Source organism: Sarcophilus harrisii, chromosome 1 (genome assembly GCF_902635505.1).
Source record: "Sarcophilus harrisii chromosome 1, mSarHar1.11, whole genome shotgun sequence".
Classification (NCBI taxonomy): domain Eukaryota; kingdom Metazoa; phylum Chordata; class Mammalia; order Dasyuromorphia; family Dasyuridae; genus Sarcophilus; species Sarcophilus harrisii.
Window position 1 is genome coordinate 579,263,485 of NC_045426.1, and position 27,109 is coordinate 579,290,593.

Sequence of the window (27,109 nt, forward strand, 5' to 3'; positions counted from 1 at the left end):
AAGCATTTTATAATTTATTAGTTATTAACATTATAAACAAACAACACATTTTAAGATGATAAATTGGTCAGCTCCATTTACTTTTAGTTTATTCATTCACTCAACATGTCCTAAATTGAACTTGTATTTTCCCCAAACTCTCTCTTTCTAACTTCCCTATTAGGGTTTAGAGTACCAGGACTCTCCTAGTCACCCAGACTCACAATCTAGGTGTCATTAACTCCTTACTCTTTAGCAGTTCCCATAGCCAATCTATTTTTAAGTGCTCTCATTTTTGTCTCTGTAACACGTCTCCTACAATCCTCTTCTTTCTTTCACTGAAACTGCTACTACCTTAGTACAGGTCATCACCCTGTCTTAAGTCTCTCCCCACTCCAATCCATTCTCCACTCAGCTGGCAAATTGATCTTCTTAAAGCACAGGTGTGACCATGTTGTCCCTTTCCCTCATTCAAAAAATTCCAGTGCCTCCCTATTACCTCAATCAAATGTAAATCAAATATAAAAATTCTCAGTTTGGCTTTTAAAGCTCTTCATAGCCTGGCTCCTTTCTAACTTTTCAGTTTGCAAATGACTTTGACCTCCTCACTGTTCCTTACACCTGACACTTTATTTCCCATTTCTGAGTATTTTTCCTGGCTTTCACTTCTCATTTCTTCTCCTGGTCTCCTTCAAGTCTCAGCTAAAGTTTCACTTTGTAAGAAGCATTTTCCAGTCTTTTTTGATCTGAGTGCTTTTCCTCTGAAATTACCCCCAATTTATATATTACATATTTTATTCATACATAGTCGTTTACAAGTTGTCTCCCCCATTAAATTATGAATTCCTTGAGAGGAGAGATTGCTTTCATCTTTCTTTATATCCCCAGGACTTCATAGTACTTGACAGTAACTATATGTAAATGAAAATAAATATTAAACAATAGAAATACATGCTATTATAATTAATTATTGTGCATCAGGCACTGTGCTAAGCACTTTATAAATATTATCACATATTGATCCTCACAGTAACCCTTAGAGTTAGGTGCTATTATTATTCCTATTTTACACTTGAGGAAACCAAGCTAGATAGCAATTAAGTGACTTGCCAAGACTGGAAGAAAGAGTACACTAATGTGAGCAAAGTGCAATCATTCTGGAGAGTTAGACTGAAGTTAGATTTTTTTAAATGCCAAATATAAGAAAGGGAAAGCCATGGTTAAACCTGTACTTTTGGCAACTGGATGGGAGAAAGAAGAGAATAGAAGTGGAAAGTCCTATCTTTTTTTTCTTTGTAGTTTGAATACTTAGCCCAATATGGTACATGGTGGGCTGCTTTATTGACTGACTGACCAATTTGGTGACTATTATAATAATTCTAGTGCAAGATATGAAGGCTTGATCTAGGGTGATGGCTGTGTAAAAGGAGAGGAAGGGCAAATGGAAAGATTTTTTAGAAAATGAATCAATCATTAATTAATTTAGCAATCAATTAATAAGCATTTATTAAGTACTATTTTATGCACCAGGCACTTTACTAAGCACTAGAAATACAAAGAAAGGTAAAGCACACAATCTGTTCCTGTCCTGGAGGAATGTACATACATATAGGAACAATACAACATGTAGATGAATAGCACATACAAGACACAGAGTAGAAGGAAGATGCCTTCAGAAGGGAAGCCTCAAGTGGATGTAGGGACAGATCAAGGCCTCCTATAACAGATAATACTTGAGTTGAACATAGGAGGTGAAGAAGATGGAAGAGTAAATATGACTCCAGAGTTGCAAACCTGGGTGACATCCTACATAGTGATATCCTACATAGAAATGGAAAAGTGAAGAAGAGAGGAGACTTTGAAGTGGGTAGGAGATGAAAAGGAAGATGATGAGTTTTGTTTTAGGCATGTTGAGTTCAAGATGACTACATTATTATGCTAAAATTATTTTAAAACTATTTTAGGGCATTAATCAGATAAAATCATTGGTAATCTTTGTATCAGGGCTGAGTTGGAGGAATGTTGAAGTAACCAATCAAGAACCCAGACAGGGTTGTGTGATTTGGGAGATTTAAAAAAAATCCATGAGCAACATGCTAATTTACCAGCCTTAATGATGAAAGACCAAGGCAGAAGCTATAATTACAAGAAGACAGAGAAGGAGAAGAACAATGAAAGAAGGGGATGAAAAAAGTAGGGTTGTCCAAGTGAAATTAATGAGCAAATAGCCATCAGCCTACAATGAATAAATAGTGAAACAAATAAAATGAGAGCCAGCTATGTGCTTCTGAATCTGTCAGCCATTACAGTAAATTTACATCTGACTCAAGGGAATGGGAAGGGGGGGGGGTTGGGGAAGAAGCTAGTCATTCTTGTAAAAGACTGCCTCCATTCTAGGGATGCTGCTTCCTGCCCTGCTCTTCTTCTTAAGAATTTGTCATTTTCCTCGTTAGAACCTTCTATCCTCAGCTCATTGATGCTGATCTGTCTAATATAACAGGGGTGGCGAACCAATCAAGGATGACTGAGAGTTTGCTCTTCCCCCCATAAATCTCTTGGTCCTCCACAATATCCAGGAATAGCTGTAAGGTAGCCCAGGTGAACCAAAAGTGACCAAGAGCATGGCATAAACTGAGTGCCAGAATAAGATGGCACTTTTCTCTTGGATCATTGTTCCTCTTCTTCCTTTTGTTAGAACTAAAAGATCAAGATATCAAAGGTCAGGCCTTATGAATCTACATGATCCATAGAAAAGTCTCTTATTTCATATCCAATCATTAATAATAATAATAATATTATATAGAACTTTAAAGTTTACAATGCACTTTACTTATTTTATCTCATTTGATCTTTACAACAACCAGGTGAGGTAGAATCTATTATTATCCCCATTTTTATAGAGGAGGAAATAGAAAATTGTCCATGGTATATGTCTGAGGTAGAATATAAACTCTTTTTGACTCCCATGTCCAACACTCTATCCATGTATCACTTAGCTGTTTTCCCTTTCCCCTCTTTCCTCATCTGGCCTTTTTCATGCTTTCTTTGATGTTTCAAATTAATCACCTTTTCTTGTATGAAATAAAATGTACCTAAGATAATTTTTAAAAAGATGAATTTTAACATTATTGGCTGATTTGTTCTTCTGAGGAAATATGATTTCCTATGACCACCTTAAGAAGTCTGAAAAATGCTGAATTTTCCTGCTCTTGACAACTCCTCCCCAGCCCTCACCCAGGACAGGGCATTCATCTCCACCAATAAAGAGAAAATCTCATATCAATGGGCTTTGGGATAGGGTTAACATTAGTATATATATATATATATATATATATATATATATATATATATGTGTGTATGTAAAATCTCTCTCAAATCCATCATTCACACATATGTGTACTGTGTGTATAAATATACATATAAATAATTTTTTCATCTCCATCAGTGAGGATAGAGTTCCATATCAATGGGCTTTGGGATAGAGTTAATATTCACATATATGTATGTGTATATATATATATGTATAATGTCTCTCTATATGTGTATATATATATATATAAAACCAGTCACATATATGTGTATATATATCTATAATACATGTATATGTGTATGTATGTAAATACATATATACATAGACAGATTGATAGATATGTAGATGAGAAGAGAGTTCTATACCAATGAGTTTTGGGACAAGGTTTAAAACCAGTGGGCTTTGATACATTCATACATCCATGCATATATACATATATATCACATATATAGGATACAAGTTACATTCACACACATATGTCTATGTTAATATGTATATATGTGTGTGTGTGTGTGTGTGTGTGTGTGTGTGTTATGTGTAGATCAAATCCCATATAACCTAACCTAATATATAAACTAATACATATAATATACATATACTAATCTACATACTTCTTGCTTCATATATATACATATCTTGTTTTATGTATCTTATTTTAATCATACAGATTATACATAAAAAGCTACACATACTCATACTTTATATGTATTTGTTTACATGTTACCTTTCCAATAGACCATGAACTACTTGAATGTCTTTTAGCTTTTTTTTTGTATTTCCAGACATAAGAATCATTTAAAATTCTAAACTGTGATTTAAACTAGTTATTAGCATACAATAAATAGGTGCTTTAGTAAATGCTTATTAAATAAGTTCCTTAAAAATCAACTGCAATAGATTTGCATCTGTTTTGTTGGTAAATGCCAGGGCATTACCATGAAAATATCACTAGATGACTATGGTTAAATAAAACTGACCCATCCCAGGCACCTAAATAACTGAATCCCTGTGCTAGATCAATAATAGCCCTGTGCTAGCAAAAGAAGGGCCTCTTTCCCTAGGAACAAATATTTCATAAATTCCAAACATTAATGGAGATGAGAAAGAAATGACTCGTCAAGCATGACAAATCTTATATCAATATTTAATATTAAAGCGAGGGAGCTCTTCCTGCTCCAGCGTGTCACTGAAGGAAAGCAGAAGATGTGTTTTTCTTTTTCTTTTTGATCTTAGGCTCTGGGAAGTTCCTGTGGCAAATAATAGCACCCGATGACAATTTGGCCTTCACCCACACTGTTAAAAAATAATCATTTTTATTGGGATTTGAACTATTAATTATAAATCAAAGGGAATGGGGAAAAGCAAACAATGCCTTCATAGTAGTTTTTGGCTAAGTTAGAAATCAGACTTGCATCCATTCCACAGTGAACCACAGTTTTTTTTTTTTTTTTTTTTTTTTTTTCTGCTTCAGAAAAGATAATTATTTCTCACTTTATATGAAAAGGAAGCTTGGGGAGAAAAGCTTTGTACTGCTCACTCAGTCCATATATTTCCTTTCCCAAAGCACAGACAAAAGTCAGTTTTCTAATCCATTCTACCTAGATAGGCCCAGTGATCCATATATGAATTTAGGTCAATTCTCTGAAAGATAAACTCTTATACATAAGGGGGAAATTACAGCATTTTGTTCTAGTGACTTCCAGATTGGGCTTTTCCTCTTCTTTATTAGGGTCAGAGAGTTAGAGCTGAAAGAGACCTTCTGGTGTTAATGGTCACTGAATCCAGCCCTTTCATTTTGCAGATGGGGAAGGAAGCCCAGAATCATGTTGATTTGCCCAGGGTCATACAGCTAATAAGTGTCTAAGGCAGGATAACTTCATGTAATCAGAATTATCTATTTTCTCTTCCATAATTGTCTCCATTCTTTGTTTGGATAAAAATTTATCCCCTCTCCAGAACTGTGAAAGATATACGATATGCTTCTTTCTCTCTCTTTTTTATGGTGTGATCTTTAATATTCAGGTCACGTTTCCATTTTGAATTTATTATGGAATATGTTGTAAGATGTTTTCTAGGCCTAAATTCTGCCAGAATGCTTTCCAGTTTTCCCAGTAGTTCTTATCAAATAAGAAGTTCTTTCCTAGATAATTTATGTTTTTAGTTTTGTTGAACACTGGAGTTATTGAGTTCAATTATTTCAGATTCTTCCATGTCTTGTCTGCACCATTGATCTACTTTTTTCTTTTTTAAACTAGTACCAAATGGTTTTGATGATTGCTGCTTTATATTATATTTGAGGTCTGGAAGTGCTATCTCTCCCACATTCCTACCCTTTTTCATTATTTCTCTTGATGCGCTAGGTCTTTTATTCCTTCATTCATTATCCATTATCTCTCTCTTACTTTTTGTAATTATAGCAACTGAGCTTATGGGGAGGAGAACCAATTTCTCCCTATCCCCAGAAGAATGGGGGAGAATATGTTTTCATTTTTGTCTTTGTAATCACAGCATCCACCGCAGTACTCTGTTTGTGTCAAGTATTTAATAAATATTTGTTGAATTTTTCTCATTGATCTTTGATAGTGGCAATCATAGTGTTTATGTAGCTTTATTTTCCTCAAAGACCTCAAGTTCTGAACTCCACTCTACTTCCTCTCACCAAATTAATTTATAACTGTTCTTCACGTTAGGCCCTTCTGTATTTTAGGGCTTCCAAACAAATTTGGCATAAAAGAGCTGTTTTAGATACTTTATTCCATCTCATTAGATTTAGAGTATTTGCATTAATGAGAAGGCTATCTTTGGTTTCTCTTTCTAGAATTCTGATTAGATTAAAAGCCCTGATTTTTCATTCTCTATTCCCACCTTTGCCTCATCTTAAAGAAGAATAATGGTTATTATATTTAATTCTTTTACCCACTAATAATAACAATAATAATGATGGCTAGTATTTATATAGCATTTGAAAAGTACTTTATAAATATTATCTCATTCAATCCTCACAACAATCCTGGGAAGTAGGTGCTATTATTGTTCCCATTTTATACTTGAAAAACCCGACAAAGGTTAAGTGACTTGTTCAAAGATACAAGGCTATTCTGTGGCTATTCTGAGGCTGGATTGATTTAAGGTCCAACACTGTATTGATTTTGCTACCTATCAGGTTTCTTTTTCTTGCAATTTTTTCTTTTGGGAAGGAAATTGTTCTAAATTTCTCCTTCTTCCTCCTGATCACTAGCTTAGCTGGGCGTAGTGCTAAATAAAATTCCACTCAATTGTTGCCATAGCAACCAACACAAATAGGAGACAATAATTGGGCTCTTGATTTGAAGAGCTGCTATCTCTCTGATCAAGGTCCCAATAGAAGGCTTGTTGTTGAGTTGTTTTTCAGTCATGTCTGACTCTCCCTATTTGGGATTTTCTTGGCAAAGATACTATAGTGGTTTACATTTTCTTCTTCAGCTCATTATACAGATAAGGAAATTGAGGCAAACAGGATTAAGTGACTTGTGCAGAGTCACACAGTTAGTAAATGTCAGAAATTGGATTTGAACTCAGAATTCCAGGCCCCTGTGCTCTGTTCTCTATGGCATTACCTAGCTGTTCTGTCCTGTTTGCTGCCTTTTGCCAATTTGATATGCTTTCTCTCCCCCAAACCCCACTTTACTAATCAGTGTTTGATAATTTTTTCATCTGCTCTTTTTGCTTTTACATCCCTGTCAATTTTCTTGCCCTATTGCTCTCATCCCCTCAAAACTGAACCCTTCCCTTGTAACAAAGAAAAATAGTTAAATGGAAACATCCAGTAGAGATACCATGTCTAACAGAACAAGAAACATTCTACCCTGGTAGTGTCCTACTTCTCTGAATAGAGATAGGACAAACAAATATATATATATATATATATATATATATATATATATATATATATATATATATAAAGCTCTTATATGGCAGTTGTTGTGTCATTTCAGTTCAATCTGACTTTTCATGACCCCATTTGACATTTTCTTCAAAAAATATTGAAGTGGTTTGCCATTTTCTTCTCTAATTCATTATACAGATGAGGAAACTGAGGCACACAAGGTTAAGGGTCTTGCACATAGTTACATAGACAAGTATCTGGGGTCAGTTTTGAACTCAGGTCCTTCTGACTCCAGGACTAGTGCTCTGTTTATTGTTAGGCATGTTAAATGCTGAGAATTCATACACAGAAAGCTACATTTCTTTGCTCTAAGGAGATTTTAACAAGGGGATATCATACATGAAAGGAAGAAGTGGTCATGGAGAGGGAAGGGAAAGGAAGGGAACATGTATTTATAAAGTACCGGCTTTGTGCAAGGCACTGTGTTAATTTTATTCACAAGCATGAAATCCTCATGTATATTGTTCTAGTTCTGCTTTTTTCATTCATTATCAGTTCTTGTCAACCTTCCCATGTTTCTCTGGATTCTTCATATTCACTATTTCTTACTATCACAATAATATTATATTTCACAGTGTGTTCTGTCTCTCATTCAATTAGAAACATTCATCAAGTGTTTACTGTGTGAAAATACTATGGTAGGCACCAGTGATACAAATCGATAGTGCAATAATCCCTAATTTAAAGAAGCTTTAAAAAATTACAGACAATTTTTTAAAAACAATGTTTTGCTACCATATAAAGTGCTGCTGTGAATATTTTAGTATATGGGATCTTTATTTCTCATTGACTTTTTTGTTCCCTATTAGTGGGTTTGTTGGGTTCCTTCTACAATCCCAAACCATTATCCAGAATGATTGGACCAGTTTATAATTGCTTTCACATTGTAGCTAACTTTTATTGCCATGTAAAATTTCAATTATGCTATTTTCTATTGAGAAGGTATAGCTTCTTTAAGAAAATTTAGTACTCCAAAAAAAGATAAAAAATTATTCAATACAATCAGAAATAACATAAAAGAAGAACTACTAAAATCTTTTTAAAAAGTAACCAGTTATAGCAATAAGTAAATTTTAGAATTATTTCAAAACAGGAAAAAATGGAATGGTCTAAAACATTGTAGCATGGCTGACAATTTTCCTTAAAGTATATTCTACAAAAACATCAATAAAACCCAAGTTATGATTTTGCAGTGTGGTTGGAAGACAGAATAAGAAAATGAATGAAAAGTTCTTACCCAGAAGTGCCACAAGTGTCAACAAAATGACAATGTGTTTCATATCCTTTCTTTTATAGAAATACAGCAGAATGCAGAATATTAATATTTCTAAGATCTGGAAATGAAAGGGAAAGGTTATGCCATTCAAGAGTAGAATGTGATTTTCACTCAAAGTCTTTGAAATGTCACATCTCTCTTTATGGGTTGTATAACACTTGTCATCTCCCCCTTCTTCAGTCCAAAATAGAATTGATTGATTCATTGAGGATCTTTTAAGCTAAAAGAAAAATCAAGTCAATCCCCAATAAGCCAAACTATTAAATATTTTTACAATACATTTTAAAAACTTAAAAAATGAAAACAACTTAATTATTTGAAGGGGGCAAGAGATGCTGTTAATCTTGAGAAAAAACCATTAACCTTAAGACATACTGAATAGAGTGATTAAAGTTAGATGCCTAGGAAATATACTCAAAGGGATTTCCACCCTTGGATTATAGTTTCCCACATGAAGCAACCTTACAAAATCATTTAATCCAGGGATCCCTAATCTTTTTTTTTTTTTTGTATTATGGACTCCTTTTGGCAGTCCAGTGAAGCCTGTGGATGTTTTCTGAGAATACTATTTTAAAATAATTAAAGGAAATGTTAAATTTTACTTAGATTTTAGTGTAAATAAAGATGTGGATTTTTTCCTATCCATAGACACAAATTAAGAATGTCTAATCTAATACAATCCCTCTGATTTTACAAATGAGAAATGGAGGCCCAGAAAGGTCACCCAAATCACTTGACCAAATCTTATACAAGATATCTAAACCCATCTAGTAGAAATGATCATATTTTGCTAGTTAAAAAAAAAAGAAATTGAACGATAGGTACTTGAAACTTGCAATATTTTTTCACCCTGTTGTACTTTTTTTTAGGTTCAACCTAAATCATTCTGGTTTAATTTCTTTCTTTCTTTTTCTTGGTTATTCATGGTCATGGAAAACAATAGGTCAATCTTTCTCATTCAAAACTTTTATGTGAGTATGGGATGTTGAAAAAAGCAGATTATGCTTGAATCTTCCTTTCTCCCAACCAAATGACTCCAACTCTTTTAACTTTTCCTTATGGAGCTTACTTTGTAATCCTTTAATTTAATGTAACAGAGTAGTGCTACAGGAAATCATTAGTTAACCTCCTACCTCTTTGCCTTTTAGCTCATGCTGTCATGAAAACATTAGGTGTTCCCATCTCCCTATAGCTCATTAATCATTAATACAGAGATCCTTTTAACTTGTGTCCTCATTTTCCACAATATACTGGCTTTCCACTTCTCCAAAACTGAGGCTGCAAATAAGCATCATTCAGCCATCAGCCCTACAGGACAGCCGCAGCCATCAGTCATGCACTATTGCATATGGTCTTGAGACCATCCATCTCTCTTTCCAACTTTGCTCAGGGGGTGACAGCTGAGTGAATCTGGCATGCAGATTAGTAAATCCTTCCTGTGGTGGATTTTTTTTTCTGGAGGGTAGTTGTTATCAACTCTCCATACATCACTTGTCCTGCTGGGTCCCCACTATGGTTTCATATAAATAAAACAGGAGTTCCTATGGTTTGAAGAATTGTTTGAATTGCCTGTGAATACTGGAACTTGGCTAGACACTGACATAAGGTCACATTGCTTTCAGCAAAAAGGCTTTTAGAAACAGCAGACTCTAGACATGATTAGTAATGTCATTGGGTCTCTTCCACAATCTCTATTGCTAAAGATAAGATTTTTTTTTCTTTAGAAAATGTCAGTATCAAAGAGGCATTGGATTCTATAGTTTCTAAGGGCAGAAAATTAAAAAAAAACATTGTGTGATAGATTTATGTACTTCATCTTAGAAATCTAAAAGAAAAGTAGTAATTACAATAACTGCAGTCAACATTTACTGTCTATTATAAGGAGCTGAACAAGGTGCTAGGAAGGTAAAGATTGGATATCACAGACTCTGCTGTTCAGTGAGCCTACATTCACAGATTCTATTTCCTCCCATAGTCTTTGATGATATTATACTTTGATGTAACTTCCCAGGCTAATAGATATATAGAAAATTTCTTCAGTGGTTTCTACTCTAAAGTGAGAATTCTTGTCTTTCTACCACCCTTCACACCCAAGTTGCACCCAAGTTGGGCTAGTCACCATTGCCTGTACACATACTATGCCTTCCCCTTCTTTGCCTTTACTTATATTATTCCTTGAGATGTTCTGCTTCTGTTCCTACTGTCTGTTATTATTATTAACTATTGTTATTATTTATGGAATCTATATTCTAAACTAGAATATTGGTTGTTTCTAGAAATTGGCATTGTATCTTCTGTCTATTCTTATTGTTGTTGTTAAGTATTATGATTATGTCTATCTACATTGTATATTCTGAACTAGAATCTTGCTCTTTTTAGAATTTGGCATCCCACCTCCTGTCTATTATTAGAATTGTTACTATTATTAGCTGTCATTATTATTCTTTACATACTTTATATTCTAGTCAAATAGAATACTTGCTGTTCTTTGAATTTGGCATGTTATATTCCACCTCTGTGTCTTTGTTTGGGCTGTATTCCTTTCCTGCAATACAGGAAATTCCTTTGCCTCTTAGAATACCTAATATCTTTTATGAATGTTCAGCTTTATGTGCCACCTCTTAAGGAACTTTTCTGGTTGCCCTGGTTGTTGGTGATCTCCCCCTTTTAAAATTCTCTTATCAGGGACAACTTTTTCTTCTTCTTTCCTCCCTCCCTCTCTCTCCCTTCCATCCTTCTTTCCTCTCTCCCTCATTCCCTCCTTCCTTTCTTCCATTCCTCCTTCCTTCTCTCCTTTCCTCCAGCTCTCCCTTCTTTCCTTCCTTTCTTCTTTCCTTCCTTCCTTCCTTCCTTCTTTCCTTCCTTCCTTCCTTCCTTCCTTCCTTCCTTCCTTCCTTCCTTCCTTCCTTCCTTCCTTCCTTCCTTCCTTCCTTCCTTCCTTCCTTCCTTCCTTCTTTCCTTCCTTCTTTGCTTCTTCTGTCCCTCCCTTGCCCTTCCCACTTTGCCCATCCCCACCTCTTCCCTCTCTCTTCTCTCTCTGTGTCTTTCTGAGTCTCTGTCTCTTTCTCAGTGTGTTTTTCTGTCTCTCTGTTTTTCTCTGTTTCTATCTGTCTCTGTCTTTATCTGTCTGTTTCTTTCCTTTCCTTCTTTGTTTACCTAATATTTGTTTTGATCTATTATGCTTAGAATCTAGTATAGTGCCTTGGGTGTAGTAGGTGCTTAATATTTGTTGAATGAATGAATATAGAATTAGTCTGAAAATAAAGAAGGTATCCATAACATTCTATTGCAAAAAGAAATAAAATTTTAGTGAACTTTAAAAATAACAGTTTGTTAGATTCAGACTCCATTAGCAAATTGAAAAATCAATAAAAATAGTCATTTCCTTTATGTGTCCCAAGATGGATTTATTGGCTTGTTCCCCTGAGTTTCCCTTTTCTGATAAGGGCATTACTATTGACTCGATGTTCCAGGTTCAAAACCTTGGAATTATCTATGGCTCTTTCCTGTCCCTCATCACTTTTATTTAAAAGATCACATGCAGATTTAGAGCTGTAAATGTAGGAAGTCATTTAGTCCAGTGCTTCATTTTATAATTAGGGTAACTGCCCCAGAAAAACTGGCATTCTATGAACTGTACCAATTTTCAAATCCAATCAATTCTACCTTTGTGATAAGTTTCTTATTCTTCCCTTTCTATAAATGGCTAAAACAATTGAGATAGCCTACTAACAAATTTCTTTGTCCTTCCTCATTGGTCAGTTTGATTTCCTTAGACTGTTCTCTGCTTAAGAATCTTCAATGACTCCCTATGACTTAGCCACTGAATACAGTTCTAAGTCCTTAGACTACAAGTCAGGAATATATACAATCTGGAATCACCTCACATTTCCAGCTTTTTCCCAAACTATCATTCCATACTAAGGCCAAATTGACTAAGCTATTTTCCAATGACTCTACAAATAGGATGCTTTCCTTTGTTTGTGTATACCTCTGCTCTGATGATTCTTAGTATAACTTTCTCTTCCATTTTTGCCAGTTGATCCTATCTATCTTTTAAAGTAGTGGTTCTCAAACTTTTTCCTCTGTATCTTTATACTGTTAAAATTATTGAGGATCTATTCAAAGAATATTTCTTTATTTGGTTTATATTTATAGGTATTTATCATATTAGAAATGACAACTAATTTTGAATTTGTAAACCCTCTGACAGAATTTTAGAGATCACCCCCAAAATTATCTGGACCACATTTTGAGAACACTGCTTTAAAGCCCAACTGAAAAGCCTTTTCTAATATAACTTGTCACTGATGGCCATTGCCTACTCAGGTTTCAAACTCACCAACTAAGTTTTTTATTATAATTGTCCAAGTATATATCATATCCTTTACTTAAGTGTAAGCTCCCTAAGGTCAGGGTTTACATGTGGTGGGAGATAATCAAGGAAAGTCCTGATTTTCTGGTCTGGGTACCTCCCATAGAGCTGGACACTCTTAATTATCTTCTATTCCATCACTAACACATAAAACAAATCTCCTTGTTTCTACTAGCATCTAGACCTGATGTATATACATTAACAAATGTTTAATTTGTTAAATTGTTGTTGTTTAGTCATTTCAATTGAGGTTGACTCTTTATACCATTTTGGTGCAACAAAGAAAATGGAGGTTTGCTATTTCCTTTTCCAGCTCATTTTACAGATGAGGAAACTGAGGCAAACAGGGTTAAGTGATTTGCCCAGGGTCACACAGCTAGAAAGTGTCTGAACTGCATCTAAATTTAGATCCAGACTCCAGAACCCAGTGTTCTATTCACTGCTCTAATTTATTAAATGGTCTTTAATAAATGTCTAGTGAATGAATGAACATTTTTTGAAGACCTTACTTACATTTGCAGCATTCTATTCTTTCCCTGTCCCCCTTTTTCCTTTCTCCTCTCCAAATAAGCAGAAGCATAGGAGCCTTGGTGTTGCTGAGATATAATGTGCTGGACCTGGAATCAGGAGCACCTGAATTCAAATTTTGTCTCTGATGCTTACTAGCTGAGAAAATCACTTAATCTCTCTGCTAAAACTGAAGTTTCCTCAACTGTAAACTGAGAGGGCTTATATTAAGAATCCTTCGAGTCCTAAATCTATGATCCTATGAGATATTGAAGGGTGCCCAGGTAGCCCAAGCTACTTGAGAGGAAAGCACAAATTCTCTCTTTGGTCTTCAAAATATCCAGAGATTTTCCTAAATGCTTTCTTGTTATCTTTCTGTATTCTTTTCTTACAGAAATTTCTGTGCCTTACATTTCTGTATCTTACAACCTTAATAAATGGAGTTCATTTCAGTATCCAATCCCAAGTTTTCCTCCTGCAACTTAACGTGTCCTTAGCCCTTAGTCTTTATTTATATATTGGATAGTGGAACTTTAATAGATCCTCTGAGAATAAAACATCTTTATAAATTAACACCACTGGTGGAAAAACACCTTTTCACCCACAGCTTAGCCAGCTAGCATAGACATTTTAAAATGCTTTAAAGTTTACAAAGCACTTAGAAATATTGTCTCATTTTGAAATGAGCTCATTCCTCAGGATGTGAGCTTCTTCAATTTTTTTGGCCTGTCCATAGAAATAGTCCTTCTCTTTTGGAGATATACCAGAAGTTTTTCCCAGCAGAAGTGGCACTCCTAGGTTCCAAGAACCTAGGATGTCCCTCTGTCACTCACTACAAGTTGCTGGAGGTGGGCTTCTTTTCAATTCTGGCCCCAGATACTAGCCGTGTGACCCTGGAAATGTTATTTAACTGTCTGCCTCAGTTTTCTCATCTGGAAAATGAGCTGGAGAAGGAAATGGCTTCTTCAGTGTCTTTGCCAAGAAAACTCCAAAGGGGGTCATGAAGGGTCAGATTGTATTGTAATAACAGAGATTTCACTTGAATGGCTCTGATGAGATGTAGCAAAATACTGAAGACAGCATGGACTTTGGAGGCAGATAGACATGAGGTCAAGTACTGCGTCTTACCCATAATCACTCTGTGACTCTGGACACAACACTAATCTGTCAGTAGAGCTGGTCCAGGATGGTTTCTTTTGATTTTAAAAAATCTAAGGTAGAGCTAATTTAAACTTGTTGTAGAACACAAAAGAAGGCTTGAGATTTTACTGAATAGGAAAGGACATTTTCTGTCTTGTGTTAGCAATAGCTATTTTCCTAAGATTCTTTAAAAGTTGGAGGAAAAACATGTTGAATCTCAATTCCAACTCAAATTAAATCTTAGTGATGAAGAAATCAGATGCAATTACAAAATAATTCTCATAACACAATAGTATAGCATAAATAGGTAGGGCAGCTAGATGGTATAGTAGATAGAGTGACAGCTTAGAATTAGGAAGATCTGAGTTCATCTCAAGTCTAGGATGCTTACTATCTGTATGACCCTGGGAAAGTCACTTACCCCATTTGCCTCAGTTTCCTCTCTAGTAGCAGGAGAAGGAAATGGCAAACCACTCCAGTATCTTTGCCAAGAAAACTCCAAAAAAGGTCACAAAGAATCAGACATGAATAAAACTTATTAAACAACAACAGTTTGGCATAATGGAAAAGGTGCAAGAGCCAGTTAATAGGAGAAATACCTGGATTCAAATTTACTATTTACAACTGTGTGACCATGGATAAATCAGAACCTCTCTGAGCTGTAAGCAATTCTCTAAAACCAAAATATATAAATGGGTATGGAGATTTCTTTGGTGAAGGGAATTGTCCTTATGACAAAATGTCCCCTTATTTTATACTGGTGGATGGTATGTAACCTTGCATCTAAATTCTCTGAATTAACTCTAAAAAAAGTATACTTAAACTAGGATCCATTAACTTTTAAAAAATATATTTTGATAAACATATTTCAACATAATTGGTTTTCTTTGTAATCTTATTCATTAAAATAGTAATAATTATCATAGCTAGCATTTGTATAGCACTTTAAAAATTTCCAAGTACTTTATATAAAAATAATGTATGCACACATACACATACATATATATGTATATATAATCTCATGTGCTACTCATAACAGTCCTGGGAGGGAAATATTATATCTCTTTTTTTACAGATGAGAAAATTGAAGCTAAACCATTTGCCCAGGGCATACAACTGTATATAGCACCTGTGCTAAGTACTTTACATGTACTATCTCATTTGATTCTTACAACAACCCTGGGAGAAAGGTGCTATTATAATCTACATTTTACAGATGAGAAAACTGAGGGCAAGTGAATTTCCCAGAGTCACATAGTAAGTATAAGAGGCTGAATTTGAACTCAGGTTTTCCTGACTCTATGTCCAGAGTTCTATCCACTATGCTACCTAGATGTCTTTTATTTTTATGGATTTAAAAACATTCTGAGAAGAGGTTTATAGGCTTCACCAGACTGCCATGGGGATATTTAAGAACCTCTCTGCTTCAAAAGTATTAGGCCATTAAAAGTCCAGATGATTCCTAAATGAGATCAGCTAGAAGACATATTTAAAACATCACTTTAAAATTTAAACTTAAAAGTAAGTCCTAGACTTCTAAATCTTTTCTTCTACTTTATTGCTGGAAAAGGCTCCTAAGGTAACACAAAGCTGTTATGCTGTATTTAACTTAGGATTCTGCATAAAATTCAAGGAACATACATACTGTCTGCTTGCTTCAATGAACAATCTCAGTGACAGTAATTATGCTCTTTGCATTCAGACTGCACAGAAAAAAAAGTGAGGTTTCTGCCATGATCAGGGATTAAATATTAATTATTCACATAGTTAATAGATTTATGTGAACATTGAATCTAAATTTCAGTCCAGGAACTTAATCTATAATTTATACCTTCTGGAGTTAGGGATTTCATTCTAGAACTGGCATTAAAGTACCAAACAATTGCTGAGATTACATTGTACCTACTGTCAGAAAGCCAGTGGGTGTATAGGAGAGAGTATTGGACCTTCAACGTTCCTGTTTTAGACTTAGGGGCAAGTCACTTGTCTCCAGAGCCCCTATTTTCACTTATGAAACAGGGATAAATATAGAGCTACTTTTACATAGCTGTTGTGAAGATCCAATCCAATTTTTAAAATGTTCATAAACCATGAAATGCTGTAAAAATGTTAGTTGTTACAGTTACTATCAATATCTTGCTTTTCTAAGGTGATCAATCATGTCTCAGTTCCAGTTCATTCCCTTTTACTTGTCTGAGATCTAGTTACTTTTGCTATTATGACACTTATGTCCTTCCATTCAATAAAAACTTGTAGAATTGAATTCAGTTCAATTCCATTTACTCTCATTGTCTTCATAGGCTCTTTATAGCTTAAGGGGCCTTCACAGACTTGCTGTGCCTTATTGGTAGAAATGAATCTTGTAATAGAATTGACTCTGAAAAATGGTAAAAATAGTTCTCTTTGGATGACAGCAGACTTGGTAGGTAAAGCCCTTCCCAATTTCTCTTTCCAGGCTTGCTGTCCATTGCTCCCCTTCACATATTCTACTTTTCAGATAAATTGGCCCATTTGCTATTCCCCAAACTTGACATTCGGGGGTTTTTTTTGGTTTGTTTTTTGTTTTTGTTTTCATTTCATTTATTTACTTATTTATTTATTTTTTACAAAAGTGCTCCCCATATCTGGAAAGCTCTTCCTTCACACTTCTGTTTTAGCTTCCTTCTAGACTCATCTACTCTGCTACACTTTCCTCTCCATCTCTTAGTTTTCTGACATACTTCAAGGCTCAGCTCAAATCCTACCTTCTGCAATGGCCCTTTCTCAGTAGTCTCCTTCAGCCTCCAGTGCCTTCCCTCTGAAGTTATATTACATTTATATTGTATTCATCATCTATAACTATTGTGTTCAGTTGTTTTCAGTCATGACCCCATTTGGGGTTTTCTTGACAAAGATAATAGAATGGTTTGCCATTTCCTTCTCTAGCTCATTTTATAGATGAGGAAACTAAAGCAAACAAGGTTAGGTGACTTGGCTAGGGTCACACTGCTAGTGTATGTGTCTGAAGCTGAGTTTCAACTCCGGTTCTCACTCCAGGGATGGGGTTCTATTCACTGTGCCCCCTAGATGCCCTTTCAGGACCCACAGCAAATGGCATTTATAAATGCTTATGATTGAATGAATAAATATCAGCATTCTTCTAGTGATCCTGAGCAAGTTACTATTTGCTTTTTAAATATATAAACTCAACTTAAAAAAAAAAACAAAACAGAACACCATGTACACACACACACACACACACACACACACACAAACTCAACTTTTTGTGAATAAGTTAACAGGAGTATAGGAACATAACCCAGACTGATAGGAAATGCAAAGTCTTATTTTGGGATCCTGAGATCCAGATCTATGATCTTTATCTCCAACATAGTATTAGAGAGTTTTCTGGGGAGCATTGAAAGGTTAAATGACTTGCCGATGGTCACATTAACTAATATTAATAATTAATATCATCAGAAGGAGAATTGAGGTCTCCCTGACTTCAAGATTGTTCCCTTATATATACTACCACATTGCTTTTCAGAAAGCCTTACAAGTTCACTAAGTCAATAGGTCACTGTTATTAAATGCCAGAAATATTCATCTTAAATATTTGGGAGTGAGGAACAGGTATCTTTTGTTGTTTCAATGCTTAAGTGGATGATTTTCTCTTCAAGTGTCAAGGACTCAGCTTCTGCTTACTCTTGTTTCTCAAAGTATGATCTAGAGATATCTGGACACCCCTAAGATCCTTTCTTAGAGCCTGATAGGTCAAGACTATTTTCAAAATAAAACTAGATTTTTTATTTTAACATGGTAAATAACATTAAATATAATCTATATACATTTCAAAAGCCCAATAATTTTTCCCTTTTAAAATTTTATTTTAAATTTAAATACAAAAAGAAAAAGTTGTCATGTGCACAGCAGAACATGAGAAGATTCAAAATATAAAGCAATAAATTTCTATTTCAAAAAAGCCTATATGATAAATACTACACATTGTGTTTAGAGCTATCCATCTTTTCTTTACTTTTTTTTGTAGATTTTCTTTTTTATTTTGCTGTGTACTTATTACTTTATTCTTTTCCCCTTCCTTCCCTCTGCCCAAGAAGAGTAAAATTAAATACACACACATATACACATATAAATATGCACACGCATACATTTATACACATACATATATCTATATTCACACACAAACATATATAATACATTTATGTGTGTATGTATGTAAATAAGACCAAGCTATGCTATCCATCTTCCTTCATAAGTCTAAGTCTTTACATATTTTTCTAAAATCTACCAGCTCATCATTTCCTACACCATAGCAATATCCTAATCTTATACTATTTTATTTTAAATGGTCTAAAACAATATTGATTAATATGACTGACATACAGTATAGTTTCCCTATTTTTTTCTTTTTTGATTAAATCTATTCTAGCTTTAACTTTGTCTGAGCTCACAATTACTACTGAGTTTAATAATGTTTAAGATTAAGATTAAGATTTTAAAGAGATCCTGAAATCAAAGAGTTTGAGAACAGTTGCTTTATATGCAAGAGAAGAAAAGCCTCTGAGCTAACCTTCCAAGCACATATTGAAGCAGCAGGATCTGGGGCCAGAACTCATGACAGTCTGTTCTATCTGGGACAAGATTATAGCACCAGGGAGACCTCATCTATTCACAGTGGTCTTTAACATTTATTCCTGCTTATCTTTATACATAGGCTGCTTGACTTCCATCTGTGTTCTTCTGCCCCCAAGGAATTAGTCCTGTCTCTCTGTTTCCCAGGAGAATGAATATTCCCTGGTTGAAGACTTCTTTTGTATTTTCCATCCACTGACAATGAAGACAGGCCAGTTGCTTCCTCATTAAGTTACAGTTTACATATGTGTATATATACCTGTTCATATCTACTATTATCCATCTCTAGGGTGGGAAAGGGAGAGGGGGAAAAGAGGGGAAGATTTACATAATTTTGTTGTATATTCGAAAGGAATAACAAGTTGTACAGAATAGATTTGCAGTTTTATGTGTAATCCACCCTTTTTTTTTGTATTTATTATGTTATGGAAATTCTTGTTTTATTCCATAAATTAAAAAATAAAATAAATTTAAAAACTGGGAAAGAAGCAGAAAAGCAAGCCAAATCAGAAATGAGTGACAACTGAGGGAGATAGAACCATGAAGTTTTTCATGTTTATGTGCTATAGCAGTTATTATTGCATCTAGTCTGAGATAGGAAACATAAATCTCTTACCACATAGGCCAGGAACTGCCAGCCAACCAAATAATATTGTACTTTTCTTGCTGTGATATCCTGACTTATATCCGGAGCAAAAGCCACCAATAAATATGTTCCTGCAGATGCCAACGTCACACCTTTATTTAAAAGGAACAAGAACAAAAATGTAAGTTTTAAAACAAAATAAAAAAGATGAATATTAAGTCCATTAGTTAATACAAATACCACTACTCAATCAATTCTTCCAAAAAGAACATTTGAATAATAGTACATTTCAAAGATGACAAACAGAACAGTGTAAGTGCAAAGAACATTGGATGGGAGATCAAAAGAGCTGAGTTTGAGATCTGACCCACTATTTACCAGCTGTGTGGTTATGGGGAAGCTACTTATTCAGCATCACTCAGCCTTTGTCTATGTTTGTAAAATGGGGGATCAAAGATGTTAGGTGGAACAATGGATAGAGCATTGGACTTGGAATCAGGAAGATCCGACCTCAGTGTAACTCTAAGAAAGTCATTTTAATCTTTTTTTGACTCAATTTCCTTATCTGTAAGATGGGGATAATACTACCGACCTTACCAGGTTCTTATGAGGACTAAGTGAGATAACATATAAAAAGCTCTTTTCAAATGTTAAAGATGTAATATGTCTATATATGTATCATAATTATACATACACATATAAACACATACATTATATATATGTATGGTTTTTCTTATTGGCAATTAAAGGAGAGCAGATATAGTTTATAACCGCAAAGTAGTATATAAATGTAAACTATTATTATTTTCACTCTAGCGAGATGCAGTGGAAAGAATACTAAGTTTGAAGTCAGAGGAACTGTGTGAGGGCAAGTGACTTCATCTTTGTAGTTTTCCCTTTTCTGTAAAATGATTAGATCACATAATTTCCAAGGTCCTCTCCAGCTTTAAATCTATAACCCCTGGTCCTTCACTAAAGACCCAACTCCAATATCACCTTATGACAGGGAAGGAACCCAAGGTTCTCAAAAGTTAGGCCTGCAGGTTCTACCAAGTAGAAAGGTGAGAATGGGCTAGGGTGAGGATGGGTGGGAATGGAGAACAAGCATTTATTAAATACCTATTATGTTCCATCTGGGCACTGTGCTAAGTATTTCACAAATATCTCATTTATCTCAAATGAGATATTTGTGAAATACTTAGCACAGTTTATTTTAAATATTTTGCCTCATTTTGGCTGGGGGCCAGATCATGTCTATGGTCCAAGAACTAATCTAGTTGAATTCAGAGAAGTTCACTATTATACTGATCATAAAGGAATGAGTCTTTAGGGCATGGGAATTTTCAGAGACCATTTTCTTCATGAAAGTTTTCTTAGTCCTCATTAATTTTAATGCCTTTCCTCTGAGATTTACCACAATTGATCCTGTATATAAATCTTGTTTATATATAGGTGTTTACCTATTGCTCTCCATCATTAGACTATAAGTCTCTTGAAACCAGAAGCTTTTTTTTTTTGCCTTTTTTTTTTTTTGTCTTTCTTTGTATCCCTATCTCTTAGTATAGTGTTTGGTATATAGTAGGTGCTTAATAAATGCTAGTTGACTATCAATGACTGGCCTAGTGTATCTGTTCTATCTATGATTAGCAATATGCATTGGTGAAGGGAGTACTCACAAAAACATCAAATAATAACTGAGCTGTGTAGAACCCTCTACCTACATTGTCTCATTGGGTCCTCACAACAATCTTGGGAACTAATTACTAGAACCATCATGCTTATTTTTCAGATAAAGATGCTAGATCTCGGAAAGATAGAATGATTTGCCCCTGTTTATGCAACTAGCAAAGAAGGGATTTAAACTCTCTGCTGAGTATTACTAGTATTTTTCCATCATCAATTAATCAACAAGCATTTATGAAATACTTATGTGCCAGGTATGGTGAATAAAAATACAAAAATGAAGCAGTTCCTGTCCTCAAGTAGCTGCCATTCTATACTATACCATACTGCCTCTCAAGGAAATCATAAATCATTTAAAAAGTGCAATTAAAGTATGTGAATAGTAGCTTTATAGGTTTCCCCAAACTATCTAGCATCCTTTGATTTGCCTTTAAAGCAGGCAGAATTGGTTTTCCTTCATTGTTTCAGATGAATCTCCCCCTCTCTCTCTGTAGAGCCTATTGTCTCTGTCTCTCTCCAATTCTTTCTCTGTGTCTCTCTGTCTCTGTCTCTCTCTCTCTCTCTCCAACTCACTGTGTCTTTTTCCATCTCTTTCTCTGTGTCTGTTTCTCTCCATCAATCTCTCCCAAACTCTGTCTCTCTTCATTTCTCTCTGTCTCGCTCCATCTCTTTCTCTGTATGTTTCTCTCTCTCTCCTCATCTCTCTCTCTCTTTAGATATATATGTATGTGTATATGTGTATATGTATATGTATATATATATATATATATGAGTTTGTACATAGTTTTGTGCCCAGTGACTTCCCCCCATGCCTATTAGATTTTAAGCATCTTGAGAGAAAGGACTGTTTTTTTCTTTTTTTCTTGTGTTCCCTTAGAATTTAGCACAGGGCTCAGCATCCACTACTGTGCCCAACTGCCTGGTACATAGTATATCCTCAGCAAATATTTATTGATTGTTTGATTAAGTGAATATTCTTGAGCTTTCTGAATCTGTTTCCTCCTCTTCAAAAAGAGAAGATTGGACTGGACTACCTTCTAGTTCATAAATCTATGCTCTTGCTCCGTCTTGCCTGAGTAGTGCTCAGGCCCTAGTATGATTCAGTGAGCTCTGAAGTGAATTCAATCCTCTAATTCAAACTCTTGGAGGAGCCCTAGAATCAGATGAATTTCCCTGCTATTCTGAAGAGTACGGATACTTTCAGGTCACTGATGACAATCCAAGCCCTTGAGGGAGGCCTGGGTTGGACAGTTTCAGGAGTGAAATGAGTCAGATGCTTAGAAAGGTCTCAAATTCTCTGGGCAGCTTCGGACTCAAAACTGACCCATCAGTTCTCTCAACCAGGAATCATTTGCAGCTGGTCTCGATTTGCATCGCTGACATTTGGCCCCAAATCAAAATGGCCCCTGGGCATAGCAACAAAGGCAGAAGATGTTCTTCACCTCCCCATTTTCCTCTTGGCCTTCAAGCCAAAGTTAGCTCATGGTTCTCATCTAGCCAATTATTTATCAAGACCTCAATATAATTATGTTACCAGCCCCTGGAAAGTGTCAACGAGCTGACAGTAATTGTGATTCCCCTGATGGAAACATGTGGGCTTAAATCAAATAAGATCTCTGAGAATCTCACAACTAGTACTTTTGGTGAAATTGAGAGAAGGGAGAAAAATGATGCACCAGTGACTGACATGAGAGAGGGGGTAGGGAGCACTGATTTTTTTTTTTTTAAGAAAAAGAAATCATTTTAACCATCAATTCATTTAAAATCAAAATAAGACCTCCAAACTGCCACTGAGCTAATAACAGCTGGATACACTTTTTAGTCAACTTCTGGGGGGTCATTTTGCAAGAAAAAGCTCAATAGCCACAAAGCAACACTGGGCTATAAGTGAATCCAGCTTGCTTCAACAAGGTAGATAAATTTTCATCTTCTTCATTGTGAAAAAAAAAAAAACTCTCTCTGCTTGCATGAGGAAGGGAAAAAAACATAATATTCCCTTGTACATTTTATCAATTTAATTGTTCATGCACTCACATTTTTGAATATAATTTTATTTGACGAGCTATTTTTTTCATTTCAGCTTCTGGAAAAAAGAGGTACTACAAAGAAGAAAACTATATTTCCTCAAGGAAATAGCACTGAGGATAGAGAAGAAAGTTTCAGAAAAAAAGGAGTTTAATAAATGTTTGTTAAATTGAAATAATTTGACAAATAAGATTGTTGGTTACAAGCAAGAAGGAAGGAAACAAATATTTATTAAGTGCCTATTATGTACCAAGGACTGTGCTAAGAGCTTTATAAATATCCCCTGTGAGCTTTGCAACCGTCATTATTATCCTTTTTCTTTCCTACTCCTTCCTTTCTTGCTTTCCTCCCTCTCTCCCTCTCTTCCTTCCTCTCTTTCTTTTTTCCCTTCTCTAGTCCTTTCTCCTTCCCTCCCTCCAGGCCTATATGTATGACCTTATGAATTAAGCTGAATGTGTGGTTTTAATTAGATATCATAAAATAAATAAATATGATTCATTTGCTATTGATTACTTTTGGGGAGGGGTGTGTGTATGTGACTGTGTGTGTGAGAGAGTGTGTGGATCTGTATGATTGTGTGTGAATGTGAGTGAGGATGTATGACTCTGTGTGTGTGTGTGTGTGTGTGTGTATGTGTGTGTGTGTGTTGTGTGTGTGTGTGTAGCAGCCTTCACAAAGACCTGTAACTGAAAGTGCAAAGAATCATTATTTTACAACATCTAGCTCTCATCTAGCACTTCCAGGTTCATAGAGTTTTTTCCCCATCATAACCAGATGAAGCACATTGGCCAAGCGAGTCTTATTATTCTCATTTTACAAATCAGAAAAGTGAGACTCTAAGCTGTGGAGTGGCTTGGCCAGGGGTATGGAGCAGTGTCTAAGCTGGGATTTAAAGCCAGGTTTCTTAACTTCATTACATTTTACAGATGGACAAGTTAAATATCTTGCCCAAGGTCCCACATGCATCTAGGAATCAGTAGTAGGATTTGAATTTTGGGTTTCTGACTCTAACTAAATCCATAATGGCCTGTAGTTAAGAGGATCTGAGTCCAAATCTGACTTCTGACACTTGCTAGCTGTATGACCCTGGGCAAGTTCCATAACTTCTTTCTGCATTAGTTTTCTCAACTGTAAAATGGGGATAATAGTAGCACCTATCTCCCAGTCTTTTTCCCATACAGAATCTTCTGCATAAAGCATTTCTGGATCTCACAATTGCGAGTACCCCCTTTCCTTGTTGCCTTGCATTCATTTGATATATATTTTGCAATTGCTTCTATTATGTCCATCTTGTCTCCTCCGATAAAATGGAATCTCCTTGAGGGCAGAGACTCTCTCTCTCTGTGTAGAGCCTACTGTCTCTGTCTCTCTCCATTTCTTTCTCTGTGTCTCTCTGTTCCTCTCCATCTCTCTCTCTCTTTCCAACTCACTGTGTCTCTCTCCATCTCTTTGTCAATCTGTATTCTCAGCACCCAGATCAGTGCTTGACATATAGTCATGGGGTTTAATAAATGTTTGCTTGATCAACTGATAATCGCAAACTGCCTCTCATAGTCATTAGAATTAGGAAAACTCAGATGTTATTGAGAATGAATTCTACATAGCCCAGACATTTAGTTGACAAAGTTTTAAAAAACTAAAAATAATTTTCCTTTGATCTATTGGAAAATAGATGGGGAGAAAGTAGCTTAAAGAATTATTAAGAGAAGCCATATTGAATTGGGTATAAGAATAGTAGAATTATAAGCAGGAAGTTGTTGTTCAGTCATTTCAGATTCTTTGAGACCCCTTTGGGTCTTGGCAGAGATACTGGTTTGTCATTTCAATCTCTACCTCATTTTATAGATGAGGAAATTGAGGTAAACAGGATTAAATGACTTGGCCCACAGTTAACACAACTATGATTTGAACTCAGGAAGATGAGTCTTTCTTGACTCCAGGTATTGTGTTCTATCCACTGTGCCACCTATCAGCCCCAATTAGGAAAACTTGAGTTCAAATCTTGCCTAGCTACTCAACCTTTTTTTGAGGTTTCCTTATATATAAAGTGATCATACTAATATCTGCAATACCTACCTCAAAGGCTGAGATGAGGCTTAAATGTATGTAAAGTATTTTATAAATTTTAAAATAAATTATAAATATTAGTGGAGAGGCAACAGGATGATAGAAAGCTAATATTGTAGTCAGAAAAATCTGGGTTCAGTTCCTGCCTCAAAACTCCTGGTTGTAGGATTCTAGATAAATTTCTTAGCCTCTCAGTATCCTAAGACTATAAAGTACACAGAGGGTTCCAATAAACATTAACAAAAGAAGTTTATCAACAGGAGCTCCCTACATTGGGGAAATCATAGATTCAGAAAAAAATGTGATTATTAATAAAGATTTATTTACAGTTGTAACTATCACTGGAAGCTGGAATATTGTGTCTCTGAAAGTTACCTTCTAATTCTATTTGGTTTTATGAGGGAAAAGAAAAGATTGTGAAAATCTCTTCTTGTGAAATCTCCAAGAATGGATTGGGGCAGTCACGTGGTGCCATGGATAAAACACCAGACCTGGAGTCAGAAAGAATTGAATTCAAATGCTGCCTCAGGAACTTACTAGTTTCAGTCAAGTCACTTAACTGCTGTCTGCCTCAGTTTCCTCAACTGTAAAATGGTGATAATAACACCATTTACTTCCGAGGGTTGTTATGAGAATCAAATGAGATAGTAGGTATTAGCTAATTTATTCCCAATAAACCATCTTTTTTAAAAAAAATGTCAATGGTGGGGTTCCCTGGTTTGCAAAGCAGAACATTATAACACTTCCCCATTCCCACCCTGATCTTTCTTTGGGAAGACTCATAATAGCTATCCTGGGATTCTTAGACCACCCTGGGGGAGCCTCCTCTGTGTCCCCAGCACTCAGCACAGTGCCTGGCACATAGAAGCCACTTAATAAATATTTGTTTGTTCATGACAACCTTCTTAAGGAAGTTATATTGTGTATTCTATATTTACTGTATTAAAGTCTGGATGGGGATGATACAATGTGACCTGTGTCTCTTTTCTATCAATAAGATCTAGTATTATAGTGACAGATCATGCCCTCAATTTCATAGTTAATGAACATGGATCAAAACATAGTATCTTCACTTTTTGTTTGTTTCTTTTTTTCTTTTGGTCTGTTTTTTCTTGTACAACATTACAAATCTGGAAATGTGTTTAAAAGGATTGCACATATTTAACCTATATCAGATTACTTGCTGTCTTGGGGATAGGGGAGGCAAGGGAGGAAGGTAGAAAAATTTAGAATACAAAGTCTTACAAAAATGAATGTTTCAAACTGTTTTTACATGTATTCGGGAAAATAAAATACTATTGAAAATTTTTTATAGTTCACACAGAATGGATACCCAATTGTCATAGCACCTGAGGTAGGGTGGTATAGTGGTTTAAGTGCTGGACCTGAAATTAGAAAGAACTGGATTCAAATGTTGCTTCTAATGATACATAGTAGCATGAGGATGGACCTCTATATTCAATTGTTTTGGTTGATTAAAGCTCAAATTTCCCTTTTTCTAATCTTTCCTCACTCTGCAGCCACTGCAGCCAAAATGTTTTTCCTTAAGTACAGATCTCATCATGTTGCTCCCCTCCTCAATACCTTGCAGTGGCTTTCTATTC

At 35.2% G+C, this 27,109-nt stretch overlaps 1 protein-coding gene across 1 annotated transcript in view; it reads right to left on the bottom strand.

The window, feature by feature from the left end:
• Window positions 1-27,109, bottom strand: part of NIPAL2 (NIPA like domain containing 2) — a 130,399-nt gene that overhangs the window by 13,918 nt on the left and 89,372 nt on the right. The window contains exons 5-6 of the mRNA XM_003760280.3: window positions 19,761-19,882; window positions 8,452-8,548 (exon numbers count right to left, since the gene is read on the bottom strand). Of these exons, the coding sequence (XP_003760328.2) occupies window positions 8,452-8,548; window positions 19,761-19,882 (219 nt within the window). The remainder of the gene's footprint in view (window positions 1-8,451; window positions 8,549-19,760; window positions 19,883-27,109) is intronic.